This window comes from Ichthyophthirius multifiliis (genome assembly GCF_000220395.1).
Source record: "Ichthyophthirius multifiliis unplaced genomic scaffold scaff_1120509249575, whole genome shotgun sequence".
NCBI lineage: Eukaryota > Ciliophora > Oligohymenophorea > Hymenostomatida > Ichthyophthirius > Ichthyophthirius multifiliis.
In genome coordinates, this window is record NW_004087586.1 from 10,436 (window position 1) to 25,902 (window position 15,467).

At 16.0% G+C, this 15,467-nt stretch overlaps 2 protein-coding genes across 2 annotated transcripts in view, besides 30 other annotated features; both read left to right on the forward strand. All coding sequences in view use genetic code 6, as the record gives it.

Annotated features, from left to right (window-relative positions):
• On the forward strand, positions 1 to 1,656 carry IMG5_013420 (hypothetical protein; the record flags this gene model as incomplete). Its single annotated transcript, XM_004039647.1, has 3 exons — positions 1 to 240; positions 282 to 442; positions 489 to 1,656. 3 exons carry the CDS (start codon positions 1 to 3, stop codon positions 1,654 to 1,656), a joined length of 1,569 nt encoding a protein of 522 aa, XP_004039695.1.
• Positions 451 to 487: a microsatellite.
• Positions 1,345 to 1,413: a microsatellite.
• Positions 1,348 to 1,400: a microsatellite.
• A 5-nt stretch (positions 1,657 to 1,661) lies between the features above and the next one.
• Positions 1,662 to 1,703: a microsatellite.
• Positions 1,704 to 1,783: 80 nt separating this feature from the next.
• Positions 1,784 to 1,838: a microsatellite.
• Positions 1,793 to 1,854: a microsatellite.
• Positions 1,855 to 1,971: 117 nt separating this feature from the next.
• Positions 1,972 to 2,017: a microsatellite.
• Positions 2,018 to 2,056: 39 nt separating this feature from the next.
• Positions 2,057 to 2,090: a microsatellite.
• Positions 2,091 to 2,808: 718 nt separating this feature from the next.
• Positions 2,809 to 2,856: a microsatellite.
• Positions 2,857 to 4,460: 1,604 nt separating this feature from the next.
• Positions 4,461 to 4,516: a microsatellite.
• A 580-nt stretch (positions 4,517 to 5,096) lies between these two features.
• Positions 5,097 to 5,139: a microsatellite.
• Positions 5,140 to 6,470: 1,331 nt separating this feature from the next.
• Positions 6,471 to 6,539: a microsatellite.
• Positions 6,540 to 7,713: 1,174 nt separating this feature from the next.
• Positions 7,714 to 7,776: a microsatellite.
• Positions 7,743 to 7,780: a microsatellite.
• A 205-nt stretch (positions 7,781 to 7,985) lies between these two features.
• Positions 7,986 to 8,043: a microsatellite.
• A 192-nt stretch (positions 8,044 to 8,235) lies between these two features.
• Positions 8,236 to 8,267: a microsatellite.
• Positions 8,268 to 8,447: 180 nt separating this feature from the next.
• Positions 8,448 to 8,481: a microsatellite.
• A 217-nt stretch (positions 8,482 to 8,698) lies between these two features.
• Positions 8,699 to 8,751: a microsatellite.
• An 8-nt stretch (positions 8,752 to 8,759) lies between these two features.
• Positions 8,760 to 8,818: a microsatellite.
• Positions 8,786 to 8,825: a microsatellite.
• A 1,125-nt stretch (positions 8,826 to 9,950) lies between these two features.
• Positions 9,951 to 10,035: a microsatellite.
• Positions 10,036 to 10,094: 59 nt separating this feature from the next.
• Positions 10,095 to 10,143: a microsatellite.
• Positions 10,144 to 12,168: 2,025 nt separating this feature from the next.
• Positions 12,169 to 12,202: a microsatellite.
• An 837-nt stretch (positions 12,203 to 13,039) lies between these two features.
• Positions 13,040 to 13,102: a microsatellite.
• A 668-nt stretch (positions 13,103 to 13,770) lies between these two features.
• Positions 13,771 to 13,859: a microsatellite.
• Positions 13,820 to 13,919: a microsatellite.
• Positions 13,845 to 13,925: a microsatellite.
• Positions 13,926 to 14,064: 139 nt separating this feature from the next.
• Positions 14,065 to 14,157: a microsatellite.
• Positions 14,158 to 14,213: 56 nt separating this feature from the next.
• Positions 14,214 to 14,248: a microsatellite.
• Positions 14,249 to 14,278: 30 nt separating this feature from the next.
• Positions 14,279 to 15,467, forward strand: part of IMG5_013430 (hypothetical protein) — a 1,540-nt gene continuing 351 nt past the window's right edge. Inside the window, exons 1-6 of the mRNA XM_004039648.1 lie at positions 14,279 to 14,331; positions 14,379 to 14,430; positions 14,494 to 14,731; positions 14,782 to 15,050; positions 15,153 to 15,338; positions 15,400 to 15,467. The exon at positions 15,400 to 15,467 is cut by the window's right edge and continues 351 nt beyond it. Coding sequence (XP_004039696.1) covers positions 14,385 to 14,430; positions 14,494 to 14,731; positions 14,782 to 15,050; positions 15,153 to 15,338; positions 15,400 to 15,467 — 807 coding nt within the window. The 5' untranslated portion in view covers positions 14,279 to 14,331; positions 14,379 to 14,384. The remainder of the gene's footprint in view (positions 14,332 to 14,378; positions 14,431 to 14,493; positions 14,732 to 14,781; positions 15,051 to 15,152; positions 15,339 to 15,399) is intronic.
• Positions 15,084 to 15,141: a microsatellite.

The window sequence follows — 15,467 nt, forward strand, 5'->3', positions numbered from 1 at the left end:
ATGTAAAAAATTAATTTTTATTTTTTATAAATTAAAAACCAATATTTTAAAAGGAATTCAACATTATAATGTGTTTTTAATACTCCTATATTTAACGAATTTTTCTTTTCTGATGAGTTTTTAAAAGACTTAAAATAAAAAATAAAGGAGTAGCAGAAGCATATGCATAATTATTAAAAAATGTTCGTCAAATAGGCTATTCATAGCCGCAATCAACATATAAATTAAAATAAGCAGTTGGTAATAAAATAAAATTTAAAAATAAATGTTTTTTTGTTTAGAAAGGATATCGTAATAATTTAAAGGATATGATTAATAAGATGCATAAGAATTACTAAGAACATTAATGGATGGTTTACATGAAGATTTAAATAGAGTAAAAACTAAACCTCCATATAAAGAATTAGAAGCAGATATAAAAAAACAAACAATACAATAAATAGTAAATAAATAAAATAAAAATATAAAATAAAAATAAATAAATAAAGAGTGATAGTTGGTATTAATATTATAAAGGAAGGGATGACAGTCTTGTAACAGATTTCTTTTAAGGTTAATTTCTAAGCAAAGTAATATGTTCAAAATGTTAAAATTAAAGTTTAGCTTTTGATAATTTTATGGATTTATCTTTAAGTTTTACTAGAGGTTTAAAATAATTAGGAGAATGTGATTTATATAGACTTATTGATTAGTTTATAAAATAAGAATAACTTTCAGATAATTATTATTGCTCAAAATGTAAAACACATACGAAATCTAGTAGATAGTTTTATCTTTAGAAATTACCTTAAGTACTTGTTATTCATTTAAAAAGATTCAATTATGGAAAATATAGAAATGATAAAATTACCGATATTGTCAAATTTCCTGTTTTCAATCTTGATTTATCATAATTTATAAATAAAGATAATTGTATGCCTTATTTTATTATTATTAGATGCTAATTTTTATTTTATTTTTAAAAAGATGATTAATCTATTTAAAATTGCAAATATGATTTATATGGTGTTGTTAATCATAGTGGAACTATATCAGGAGGACATTATACTTCGTATGATTAATTTTTTTAATAATTTATATTTATTATTTTTTTAAATAGTGAATCTTTAAATCCTTATGATGGATAATGGTATATTTTTAATGATAATATAGTTACTCTTTTAAATAAATCATAAATTAAAAAGTATGAAGACTATAGTAGTAGTAGTCCTTATTTATTATTTTATTGTAAATAGGATATTTTTAAAAGTTACAAAGATAGATTATAACTAAGTAAGTTATGAAAAATTAAATTATTTATAAACAAATGTATTTAATATATATTTATTTAATTAATTTCATATTTTAAAAAAATAAATATTAAAAATATATAAGTAAAAAATAAAAATTAAAAATTATAAAATGTAATAAAATTATTATAATTTAAAAATATAATAAAATATTTTTTTAAAATTTAAATTTTTAATTTTTAAATATAAAAAAGCATATATTTTTATTTTTATCTAATATTTAATTTATATATATAAAAATAAATAAAATTATAAAGAGAAATAAATTAAAATATCTTTTATTTTTAATAATTATTAATTATAAAAGATGTATAAATATTTTTTTTTTATAATTATAATTTAAATGAACGTATAAATTTGGTAATGAATTTAATATTTATTATGTATTTTTATATTTTTTACATATTTTTATATAAATTGAAAGTTTTTAATTTTAAAATATATCAAAATATATTTTTTCTTGAAATTTAGTTATATAAGAATCTAATCTGATATAATATAAAAAAATTAATATAAAATTATATAAACATAAAATCATTAATATAAAATTAAAATAAATATTATATTTTATATTTTTTAAATATATATTAAAATTAATTTTTATTTATAATTCTATTAATCTAAATAAAATATTAATAATTAAATAATTTTTATTTAAAAAATGTTATATAAATAAAAGTAAATATATATATATATATATATATATATATATATATATATATGTATATTTTAATTTAAATAAAAAAAATTTATAAATACATAAAAACTATTTTTTATTTTTTATTTTTTAATATTTATTTTACTTTAATTTATATAATTAAAATTACTGATTTAGTATTCTTTAACATTTTCATATAATTTAAATTTCATTCATATCAACATAAAGTTATATATAACGTTTTACTATCTAATCTTTATTAAAATTAATATATTCAATAATTAATAATTATACTATTCCAACTAGACTTTCCTTTTATTTTATTAAGTATATCCTCTTATCCTAAATTATATTTACCTATTTAAATTATTCTAACAATAACCAAAGTAACTATTTTTAAAACTTCCAATACCACTTTTAAACTATCAACTTATATTATTTGTATTCTGGTTCTTATATTAAAAATCTAATTTTTAACCTAATTCAAAAACGAACTGAAATTTTTCGCCTTATGCATGTCTAAAATACTAATTTTTATTATCAACTCTTTTGTTTTTTAAATCGTTGATTTTGTCATGTATTTATAGGTTCAACCAAAAAATATCTCCCTTAACAAATTTGAAAAATAAAATAACTAAGACTTTCCAAATCATCTCTTAAAATTTATTTCAAACCTTAATATGAGATTATACTACAAGATCTTGTAATACTTATTAAACATTAATTTTTTTTTCAATGTAATTATTTTAAACACATTTTTAGAATTTAATGCAGCTTATAATTTTCGGTTTAAATATTTTATATTGTAAATATACTCAAATGATTATTAGTCAATATTTTGAATTATTTTTAAACGAAAAAATAATTCTATAATATATTTATATTGATAATTCTATATTTTATTATATTTGTTTTATATTGAGGTCATTTTGATTGTTTTTTTATAAAAACAAAAAAGTCATATATAAGTATATCGATTGCATATAAAAATACATTTATATAAAAAGAAAATATTTTTATTAATCTTTTATTTATTTATTAGAAAAATTATATAATTTCTCTATTTAAATATACTCTATCTCAATTTAAATATGTATTATCTGGCAAATAAATTTAATTTTGTTTATAACCTTAACTTTAATTTTATAAATTTTGTTTATCTACATTACTTAAAAATGAACATCCCCATACTCTTCTTGCTTCCAAAATTGATTATTCAAATATATGTCCTAATACTAATTTTAATTATATAAAAAATTATTTAAACTTAGAACAAAAAAATAAAAAAACAAGTTTCAGAATTCGAACGAGGATAAATTTGATTAAATTTTGTAATATTTTTAACTTTTTTATACTTTTTTATTTTATTTATATATATATTACAGTCTTTTTTTTATATATATATATATATTATTTACTATTTTTTCAAAATTTATTTCGTGTTTTTGGCCGTTTATTAAATTATATTTTTTAAGATTTTCAAGTATTTCTTATTATTTTTTTTATTTTTCAATTTTCTCTTGTTAAATGGCATATAAAGGTGTTCTTTCTATTCCTATTCCTGGAAATCTGATATTAGTTTCTCCGTTTCTTTCTTATTCCATGAATTTATCCCAATTAGCTTTATTATAGAAAGGGTTTTATTAATTTTTTTCTTTAGGAATTTTTTATTTTGGTAGTTTTTCGTTTAACTTTTAAAATATTTACTCAGCTATTTCGTTTTTTTAGACTACTGGAGCCGTTAAATTAAAAAAATAACTTCCTGAATTCAAATCTTTTATTTAATTTTTTTTTTCTTCTTCTTTCGATTTATTTAAATTATATTCTTTATTTTTGTTTTTATAAATTTAATTTTTTATATAAAATTTATATATATATATATATTCTTAAATGAAACAAACATTATATTACTTTTTAAACTTTCTTATATTATTTTTTCATTTTTTTTTCTTATAAATATCTCTTTAATTGAAATTGTTTTTTTTTTATTATTTTCTTTATCTTTATCTTACATTCTTTTTTAATAATTTGCCATTTACAAGTCTACTTTTTATTTCATTTATTCATATTATATTTTTTTCTTTTCTTATATTATAAAAAGCTTTTCTTTTGTTCGCTTTTTTTTATTAATAAATATATATCTAAAATTATAAAACAAAAAAATAAACCATTTCATTTTTTAATTTTTATTGCATTATTTTTGCTATTGTTATTTATGTTTATTTAAATTTTCTTCTTAATTGATTGCATTTATCATCTAAAATTTACAAATTTAAAACACTTTTTATAATTAAAGATAGTATTTTATACTTATTTAAATATAAAAATAAATACTAACCGCTTGTTTGATTTATCCATTTGTATTTAATTAAAGTATTACTTATATATTTTATTGCTTTTTTATTTATTTATAAATAAATTTTTTAAATTAATAGCACATTAAATAAAAAGTTATAATAAGTTATAAATTAATTTGATAAAATAAAAATTTTTGTCTTTTTATTAACTTTTAATTTATATAATATTTAAAACTTTTATATGAAATTATAAAGTTTTTATTAAATTTAAATTTTTAAATAAGTTAAAATACAATATATTTTAATTTTTTTTTTTTGCATAAAAGCAATATATAAAAATAATGATAAAGTTTATATTAAAAATTAACATCTTTATAATATTTTAAAATTATAATTATAAAATAATTTTAGAAAAATAAACAGAATAATATTATGCTTATAAATAAAAATATAATATAAATTTTTAATATTAATTAATTATTTTTTATTTTATAAGATTCCAAAAAATTACTCTTTTTATTTCATTATAAAAATAAATTTTGTATAAAAATTACTTAAAATAGTATAGTTGTTTTAATATAAAAAATAATTAAATTAATTTATTTATACATTCATTTGAATTAAAAATAAAATTAAATATTATTGAAATAAAAAATAATTAAAAATATAAATGAATGTATAAAACTAATAAGAAAATGAAATATATATTCATATGACATAAATACCATTTAACTAAGATGTTTTAAATATTATTTTTTTTAAATATAATAATAAAAAAAGGAACATTATTAATTACAAATGATAAACCTTAAAAAAGAAGAAAATACAATATATGAAATGTTTTCGATAGATTAAAACATATAAACATAAAACACAAATATATAAAACATATAAAATATTTAAATTAATAAAGAAAATAACTGCTATTAATCTTTTCAAATAATAGAAGACAATTCGAATAAAATAAGCAAAAATAAAAACAAAATAAACAAAAGCAAACTAATAAAAGCTTTAGTCCTACTTGTACAAGTAAAAAGTTTTTTTAATCAACTAACTAAAAACACAAGGATATTTTAAAAAATAACTTAAGCCGAATACCATTTAATAGGTGATTAATCATCTTTTTACGGAAATAACTTATTACAAATTAGAAAACCAAATAAACTTTAATTATAAATCCAAAAAATAAAACAAATATTTATAAAATATATAACTAATATTTAAATTTAATACCTATATTTTAGCCTTATAATTTATTTATAATAATTTAAAATGCTATCCAGGGTTTATGTATAATGATACTTATTTTCCTTTTAAGTGTAATAGTAACATTTAATTTAGATATTAATGAATATTAATTGATATTTAAATCTATATTTATATTTTTTATACTTGATATGATAATTCATATAAATACAGGAATCATTTTAAAAGGAAATGTTATTTTAGATAGAAAAAAAATAGTAACATATTAGATGAAAAAATACTTTTATAAAAATTTGATTTCTATAATTCCTTTAAGTAACTTTATTATTGACTTTAATTTAAATTAAAAAGACTTCACTTTAATTTTATGTATTTGTGTTTTATTCAAATTATTTATCCTTTTAGAAATTTTAGAATCTTTTGATTAAATTTTTGGAATTCAGTTAAAACTGGAAAATACAATTGAATTATTAAAACTGCTTTTTATAATAGTTACTGTATGCCATTTTTTTTCCTTAATATGGTACAGCCTAGCTATTTATGAATTATATAATTAAGAAGACATGATACATGGTTACATTCGAAAAATTTAATAGGTTCATCCCTTTATACTTAATATGTTTACTCATTCTATTATATTGCAGTTACTATGATTACTGTAGGATATGGAGATATTACACCTTAAAATCAAATTGAATGTACCTTTACAATAGTTACAATGTTTTTTACAGGAGATTTATATGCTTATACTTTAAATTGTATAGGAAATATTCTACAAAATATTAATGATTATAAAAAGGACTTGAAAAATGATATGAGAATAATGCATTAACATATAGATGATTAAAACGTTTAAAGTAGTTTAAGGGTTAAAATTAGTAATTATCTTGAATATTTATACAAAGTATATTCTTTAAATAAATATATTTTTATAATATTATTCTAATATTTTAAATAAAAATATATAACTGCTATATAATCATTTTTATGATTAAAAATAAATAAATAATAAATATAAAAATATATATATATATATAGATATATATATATATATATATATATATATTTATATTATATATATTTATATATTAAGGATTCAAATACAAACAAAAAACAAAAAGAAGATGAAATAAAATCTAAATTATCTAAAAAACTTTAAGAAGAACTTGCTTAAGAAGTCCAAGGTAAATTTTTACAGGATATCTAATTAATTAATAACTATATAACAAAAATGAGCAAAAATCTCATAATTAATAAAATCGAAGACTGTTTATATTCCCCAGGAGAAATAATATTTCAAAACTACTAAAAGGATGACTGTTCATTATATTACATATTAAAAGGTCAAGTATAAATATAAATAGACAATAAATTAAATTCCGTAATAAAAACTCTTGAAAAAAAATAAAGTTTTGGCGAATTATCATTTATTACTGGAAATCCAAGAAGCTCAACTGCAATAGCGAATGATTTTTGTCGACTTTTTAAAATAAAAAGGGAAGATTTTTAATAAATAATAAGAAATAATAATCAAGACTTAGAAAATTTCCAAATGATATATGAAGCTGTACAATTGAAAGGAAATTATAAATTCGCCACTATGAGATGTTTTACTTGCCAAAAAGGGGACCATTTATCCTAATATTGTCCGAAAACACACTTAGTATTATCAAAATCGATTATTATTCAAAAATTGAATTATTCAGTTGAAATTTAAGAAAGAGTAAATAAAGATAGAAGAATATTTAGATAATCAACATTGAAATTAGCCAAGGAATAATATGATACTATTTATGATATTAATAAAAATTAATAATATTAAGAAATTATTAAAAATATGGAAAAGTAAGCTAATTTAAATGACACTTTTCTTATGTTAAATTTTACAGATGAAGAAGATTCTTTAACTAAATCTAGTTTAGTTTTTACAGAAAAAAATACAGATAAATAATGTACTAAATAATAAAAAAACGATTAAAGTCAAAAAAATTAATCATCATTGAATTGTTTCTCTTCTGTAAAAAGTTTTTCTGATTTACCAAAATAATAAAAATTGGAGAGTGAAAGCGATAATTTTTGTTTATCAAAAAACAACGATTCTTAAAAAAGTGTTTATTCAGATAAAAAATCATGTACAATAAATAATTCAAAGGAATAATTAGAAAAAAATAATAATAAAAGATAATAAATTAATACTTGCATATAAAAAATAAATCCTAAAATAGAATAAATAGTTAAAGCAATTATAAATTAATAAATTAATTAAAAATAGTAATTAAAATAAATATAGTAAATAATAATAATAATAATAATAATAATAATAATAATAAGATTATTATTATGAATTTTTTAGAAATAATTCTAGCAATTCTTAATTTTTAGAATAAAAAAATAAAATATAGTCATTAATATCTTTAAAACGACAATCTACTAAAAATATATTTTATCCAAATCAGCATTTTTAAATTTAATAAAATGAAATTTTATTATAATAATAAATTCCTTAACATATTGAAAGAAGAAAAATAGATAATAATTAATTTTAATTTATTTAATAAAATAAAGATTAGTTTTAATAAATTTATTAAGAATATAATATACTTAAATAAAGATCTTCATTAAAAATTACTGAAGGGTTTTTAGATATTGATTTAATGAAAAATTATGATTTTTATCATCCTTCTTTCAATTTGAAAAATGTTCTTGATAATTATCATTATTATATAAAATAATAATTATAAAGTTAAAAATAAAAAAATTCAATTATTAATTCGAAATATGTGAAAAAAAATATTAAAAATAAAAAAATTAAAAATATCCTAAATATAAAAAATATTGGTTAAAAATTATCTGCTATTAAAGTTAAAAAATAAAATAATTATTGATTATTTTAATAAGTTTTCTATATTCTATTATTTTTATTTAAATAATAATTAAAATTAAATATAATATAATATTTACTATTTTTATATTAAAAATATATAAATATTTTTTTTTTTAATTATATAAAATTAATTATTTAAAATAAATTCTTTTATTTTATATTATTTTATTATTTATTTTTATTTTATAAAAAGACATATTCATTTTTTTTCAAAAATTTAAATTACTATAGAAAAAAAAGTTTATAAATGAATAATATAATATATATTTTATTATTATTTAATTATTTTTTATGAAATTATTATAAAATATGAATATTAATTTAGTATTTTTATTTTTTAAAAATAAAATTTAAAATAATATAATAAAAAAAAAAATTCATTAAAATAAAAAATATTAAAAAGAAATAAAATATTAATTTTTATATAATATTATAATTTTATTCCTAAAAATAAATATTATTAATTATTATTTAAATATTAATAATAATTACAATATAATGTTATTTTTATATATATAAGAATTCATTTTCTTATATAAATAAAGATTCTATTATTTTTATTATTTACCTATTTTTTCAAAATAAAAAAAAAATTAAATAAAAATAAGTCAGTACACATAAGCGTAGTTCATACCAATATAATAATTTGAATAATAATAAATATAATTTGCTTATTAATAAACTTTCGACCTCCTGCTGATTACAAAACACAATTATTTTATCTGTTATCGGCTTAGCAAACTCAATCATAATTTTTGCGGTTAGATAACTGATTACAATAGGTTTTCAATAAATCACTTCAACATTTATAGCTGGAACTTTTAGTATTCAGTATATGAGAAACATATAAATCAAATTCTATTCTCATTATTAATATATGACATATTAAGTACTTTATTAATCATAAATCAAGAAAAAATATATTATTATATTTAAAGAAAGACTATTAAATTTCATATTATGCCGGAATATGCCAAACTTATATATCTATATTTTTAATTTAGTAATTATTTATTAATTAATTCCGAAATTATTTAAATTCTTTGAGAATATTTAAGGAAGCTTTGTATATGTAAATTTCATAATGTATATTATTTTCTTCTTTAATAAAATATTAAATTTATGGTTTTTCCGGATATAGTTTTAGATAAAAAAGAGGATTTTGTTCTATATGTTTTTCTTTTAAATAAGTTTTTATTATAGTATTGCTAGTAGTAATTCATTTATTTTTCTTCGAATCAAATTCCATAGTCATAGGCAGAGTTAAAGATAAATATTAATTCAGATCACATTTAATTCTAAGTAATATGTATGGGGAATTCCTATATTATTCTATTAGTTATTAGTGCTGTTATATGTGCTTTGATATCGAATTCTATAGGATAGAAGGATTATTAAAAATTTATTAATTATTATTATTTATGATTAATTTTATTTATTTTAATTCGATAGCTAATTTTTATTTTAAAAATTTTATTTAAATAAAATATAATAAAGAGTTTTATGCTAATTATTAGGGTGTGTTCTTTATTTTTTATATTAAATTATTCTTCTTTAATATTTTTTTATTATTAATAATTCATAGTATATCTGTTAAGCTCTTTTTTAATATTATGAATTAGGAGAAATAAATTTAGATTTTTTTTTGTATATGGCTAAATTAGGAAAAATAAATTTAGTTTTTTTTTTTGTATATAGCTATAGCATTTTTTTTCTTGGTGTTTTTACATAATTATTTAATTGACGAAATTTTGTATTGTGTTTTTTTTGATTAGTAATAGTTTTTTTTGATTAGTGATAGTTTTTTTTTTACTGTAGATTTATGATTATTAGGGCTGATTTATAATAATGTTTTGGCAATACAGGTTAAATAGATAAGATAATAAAGGCAATTTTAATGAACAAAAACTCAAAGAAAAATATTGATTATTTTTTTACTTTTTTATAATAATAATATATACATACTTTTTAATATTATATATTTTTTTTAAAAAAAAGAATAGATATTAATAGTATTTAATTTAAAGATTATACCAAATATATATATTTATTTATTTTTAAAAATATTTATTTGCTATTATAATTTTTTCAAGAAAACTATATCTTTTATATATACATAATAAATAAATGGAAAACATAAATAATATTACTGAAAATAATTTAATATCATTATCATTTAATTAATTAAACAGAAAATAATTTTTTAAATATTTAAATGAAATTTTTTATTCATCAATCCCAATAATAGTAGGAATTTTAATTAATTTGATTTCACTTTCAATAAATCTTCATTTTGCTGGTACAATATAAGACACGAATATTTTATCAGGTATAGGTTTAGCGAATACGATGATAAGAATTTCTGGTTAATATATGATAATAGGCTTAAATTAAGGAGGTAGTACTTTTATAGCAGGTGCATACAGTGCCCAAAAGCCAAAACTAATGCAAAATTATATAAATAAAAGTCTTTTTACAGTATTAATATTTGGATCAATAAATACTATATTAATGTTTGTGTAAGAAGATATTTTATTGTTTCTTTAATAAGATGAAAAAGTATCATATTATGCAGGATAATATTGTATGTATATATCTTTTGGTTTAATCTGTAATTTTTCTTTGACAATTTCAGAAACTACTTAAATGCAATAGGAATCTATAAATAACCAATGATTATATAAGTAATATCCGTAATAATATAATGGTTTTTATCTTCTTTTTTAATATCTTATGGTTTAAATGCAATTGTATTATCTTCAAATATTATTTAATTAATTTAATTTATAATGTTGTGTATATATATGAAAAAGAATAACATTTTCCCTCAAATAGAATTTTATAAAACTTAAGAATTATTTAAAGATTATAAAATATATTTAAATAATGTAATTATTTTTGCCTTACCAATGGTTATAGATTTTTTTTGTTTTGAAGTTAATTCCATATTAGTGGGAATTATGAAAGATAAGTATCTATTTGCCGCACATATTATTATGAGTAATATTTGCTCTACTAGTTATTGTATTCCTTTAGGAATAAGTGCAGCTTTATGTATGTTATCTTCAAATGCAATTGGTGAGAAAGATTATGTAAAAATGGAAAATTATTACATTTTTTCTTATTTATTTTCATTAATTAGTGGGGGATTTTTTGCTATTATTTTAAATTTTTTTAATTAAGAAATTATTCACTTTTATACTTATGATTTTGATGTTTAATAAAAATTAATTAATTTATTATTTCTTTATTCAGTTTTTATTATTATTGATCATGCAAATTGCATTTTCTAAGGAATTTTGAAAGCTGTTGGATTAGGAAAATAATGCCCTTATATATTTTATTATTTGCTATTATATTATTGGAATTCCATTTAGCTGTTTGCTTGGCATTGGTCTTGATTTAAAATTGAATGGGTTTTGGATTGGATTTTGTATAGCCTTTACTATATCTTGCTCAATTATTTTAAGAAAGTTAAGAAATATTGATTGGAAAAAATAAGTAGAGTTATAGTATATAAAAATTACTAATAAACAACAATAAATAAAATATAATATAGAAAATATTAATAATTTGTTAATTATAAAATGATATTATTTTAATTTTTTTAAATATGTAAATAAATTAAAAAAACTTTATTTTATATATTTATAATTTGTTTTAATATTTATTAAAAAAGAAAAAATAAGAATATTTTTAAATTAATATAAAATATTTAGGAAGGATAAAAATATTAATATATGTAAAAATATAAAAAAAAAAAACAAAAAGACTAAAGGTTTTTATAAAAAAAATTTAATTAAAATAAATAAATATGAAAAATAATAATAATAAATATATATATATATATATATATATATATATATATTTTATCAATAATTAGTAATTTAAATTTAAATTTTTGTAAAGTTCTTTTTATTTAGCCAATTACAAAAATCAATCATAAAAAGAACTGCTAAATTTTTATCTAATACTGGAAAATATTTTGGTATAAATTATAAAATTAAAAAATCTGAAATTAAAGGTAGATAAAAGCATTTCTCATTTGCACTATTAAAATAATTATTTTCATTAATTCTTATTAATTCCTATTTATTTTTCGAATTAGTCTTTTCTAAATATTATTTTATTATTTAATTTCCGTATTCCCTTAAACATTCTCTTAATAATTTAAAAAAACAACACGCATTTTTATATAAATCCTTACTAAAATATTAAGTTAAGCAATATAAATATACACTTATAACTAAATCTACAGAACTATTTTAATTTAATAATTCATTTATTTTTTTTTAATCTATTTTTTTCATTATTTCATAAAACGGATGCTATTCTATTTTTAAATTATCGCAATTTTTATATGAAGGAAATCCTATTTAATATTCACATGTTCCCTATTCTCCGATTATTCCTTCAAAAATATTCAGATCGTTTTTTTCGAGTATATTATTGATTATATTTCCTGGTATTTTTTTCAATTCTTGTTTTTATTATTAATCTTATTAAAAATTACTTTTAAATTAACTATTATTTGCTGGATTTTCGCAATTACTTAATCTTACATGATTTATATAAGCATTATAGTTATGGAATTATTTCTAACATTCGCATTTATATATTTACTTTTTTATATTCGATTCTTCTAAATTGCTTGAAGATTTTTATAATATTTCTTAATCTAAAGAATTTAAATTAGAAGACATTTTTTATTTTATATATATCTTATAATATATTTATTATTATGATTATTTTATATTATATATTTATTTTCTAATAAGGAAAAAAACAAATTATTTTAAAAATATTATAATTTAAAGTCATTTTTCATTTTAATTATTATATATGTATTTATTTCAATTTTAAAAAAATAATAAAATAAAAAATAATGCAAATTAAATCTATAATTAATAGCATTTAACTCTACACAACATAAAATCGTTAAATTCATTTGTAGGATTTGCCGGATAACATCTTTAAATACATAAGTCAGGTTATGAAATCAAACAAATTTATTGATTATTCCAAGCACATTCATTAAATTAATTTTTTTAACCTTAACAATCTGCCTTTTCTTAACATTTTTATTCTAAAACTAAGCAATCAGTTATACATTATAAATATTCTTTATCAATATCTTTTGTATATTTTAAATTAATTACTGATTTTATTAAAAAAAAAACTATTGTAATGTTTAAAATACGCATTAAAATTAAATCAATTATTTTAAAGTAAAAATAAATTTATTAAATATTTACTAAAATTAAAATGAAAAATATTAAATATATTTTTGTTATTAAATATTAAAAAAAAAAAAAAGTTTTAATATTATAAATTTTAAGTTATTAAAACATAAATTATGAAATTTTATAAAAAAATTTGAATAAATAAAATAAAAAAAAAATATATTACTTAATGAGAAAATATATATATTAAAATAATAATAAATAAATATAAAATTTTAAATTATTAAAAAAAATATTTATATATAATAAAAAAAAATATCTTTTTAGAAATAATAAAAAAAATTTAATTATTAGTAAATAATAATAAAACTTATTTATATACTAAAAATAAAAAAAAATTAAATATATTTATATATATACTTTTTATTATAAATATTTAAATATATTGAGAAAAAAAAAATATAAAAAAATTTTAATTTTTAAATTAAAATAAAAAAAAATAAATATTTTAAAATTTTAATACGAAATATATTAACATTATTTATAGATAATTAATATTAATAATAATAATAATAATAATAATAATAATAATAATAATAATAATAATAATAATAATAATAATAATAATAATATTAATAATTAAAAAAAAAATATACATATTAAATTTAATAAAATAATTTTTTTATAATCATTATCTATTTATATAGTAATATTTATATATATATTTATATTTTTTAGATTTATTTTAATTAAAAAAATGAGCGATTTATATAAATAAGCTTTAAAAAAAATATATCTAACAAACCAAATATTTGTATAAAATATTAATTTAAGTTTTATTTATATAGAATAATAAATAAGAAGACGATGATGAAGACGAAGATGATTAAGAAGAATAAAAAGATATTTATGAGTAATATAAATTTACAACCTGAAAATTCCAATATAAATATAAAAAAAATTAAAAATAAAAAAGAGATCCGACTTCACATAAAGCTGTTCATAAAGAATTTTCTCATATAACTGGTCCAATTAGAGCAGTTCCTTTAAATATCCCAAAGCCTCCAAACTATGAACATGGTCAAAGTAATGAAATCGATCCAAATTAAATTGAAATACCAAAATCTCTTTCATAAGGTGGTTAAAAATCTTAAAAAGATTTTTCTCCTTAACAATGGAATGAATATTTTGATACAATGGAATATTTACCTAATGTTTTTTTATTTTTTAAACAATAAAATAAGAATAAATAAATATAAAAAAGGGGATTCCATTATATACTGCAGGAACTAATTTGCCTATATTTTTTTGTTTACATGGAGCAGGTGATGTAGCGTGCAGCTTTGCATGTTTGGCAAATGAAATTAAACAATTTGGAACTTTAATAACATTTGATTATAGAGGACATGGTTTAAACAATAATTAAAGCGCAGATGATTTAAGTTAAAAAATACTCATTTAAGATACTTAAGAAGTTTTTGAATATGTAATTTAAAAACATCCAAATGCATGCATAATAATAGTAGGACATAGGTAAAAATTATGTTTAATTGTTTTAAAAATAATTATATATATTTATGTATATAAATAAATATATATATAAATATATATATATATTTATATACAAAAATAAAGTATGGGAGGTTCTATTGCAGCAAAATTTGTTTAAGAAACATATAAATAGTATTCTTAAAACATATAAGGTTTAATAGTTATTGATGTTGTAGAAGGAACAGCTATTGAAGCTCTTCCCTATATGGAGAGTATTGTTAGTAGTAGACCTAAAAGATTCGATAGCCTCGAAGGAGCAATTAAATGGCAGTAATAATAAAAAAAAAAAAATATTTTTTTTATTTATTTGAATAAAATAAAAAAAAAATAGTGTACGTACAAATTAAATAAGAAATTTGTAATCGGCAAAGTTTCACACCTCCTAATTAATTCCTGTAT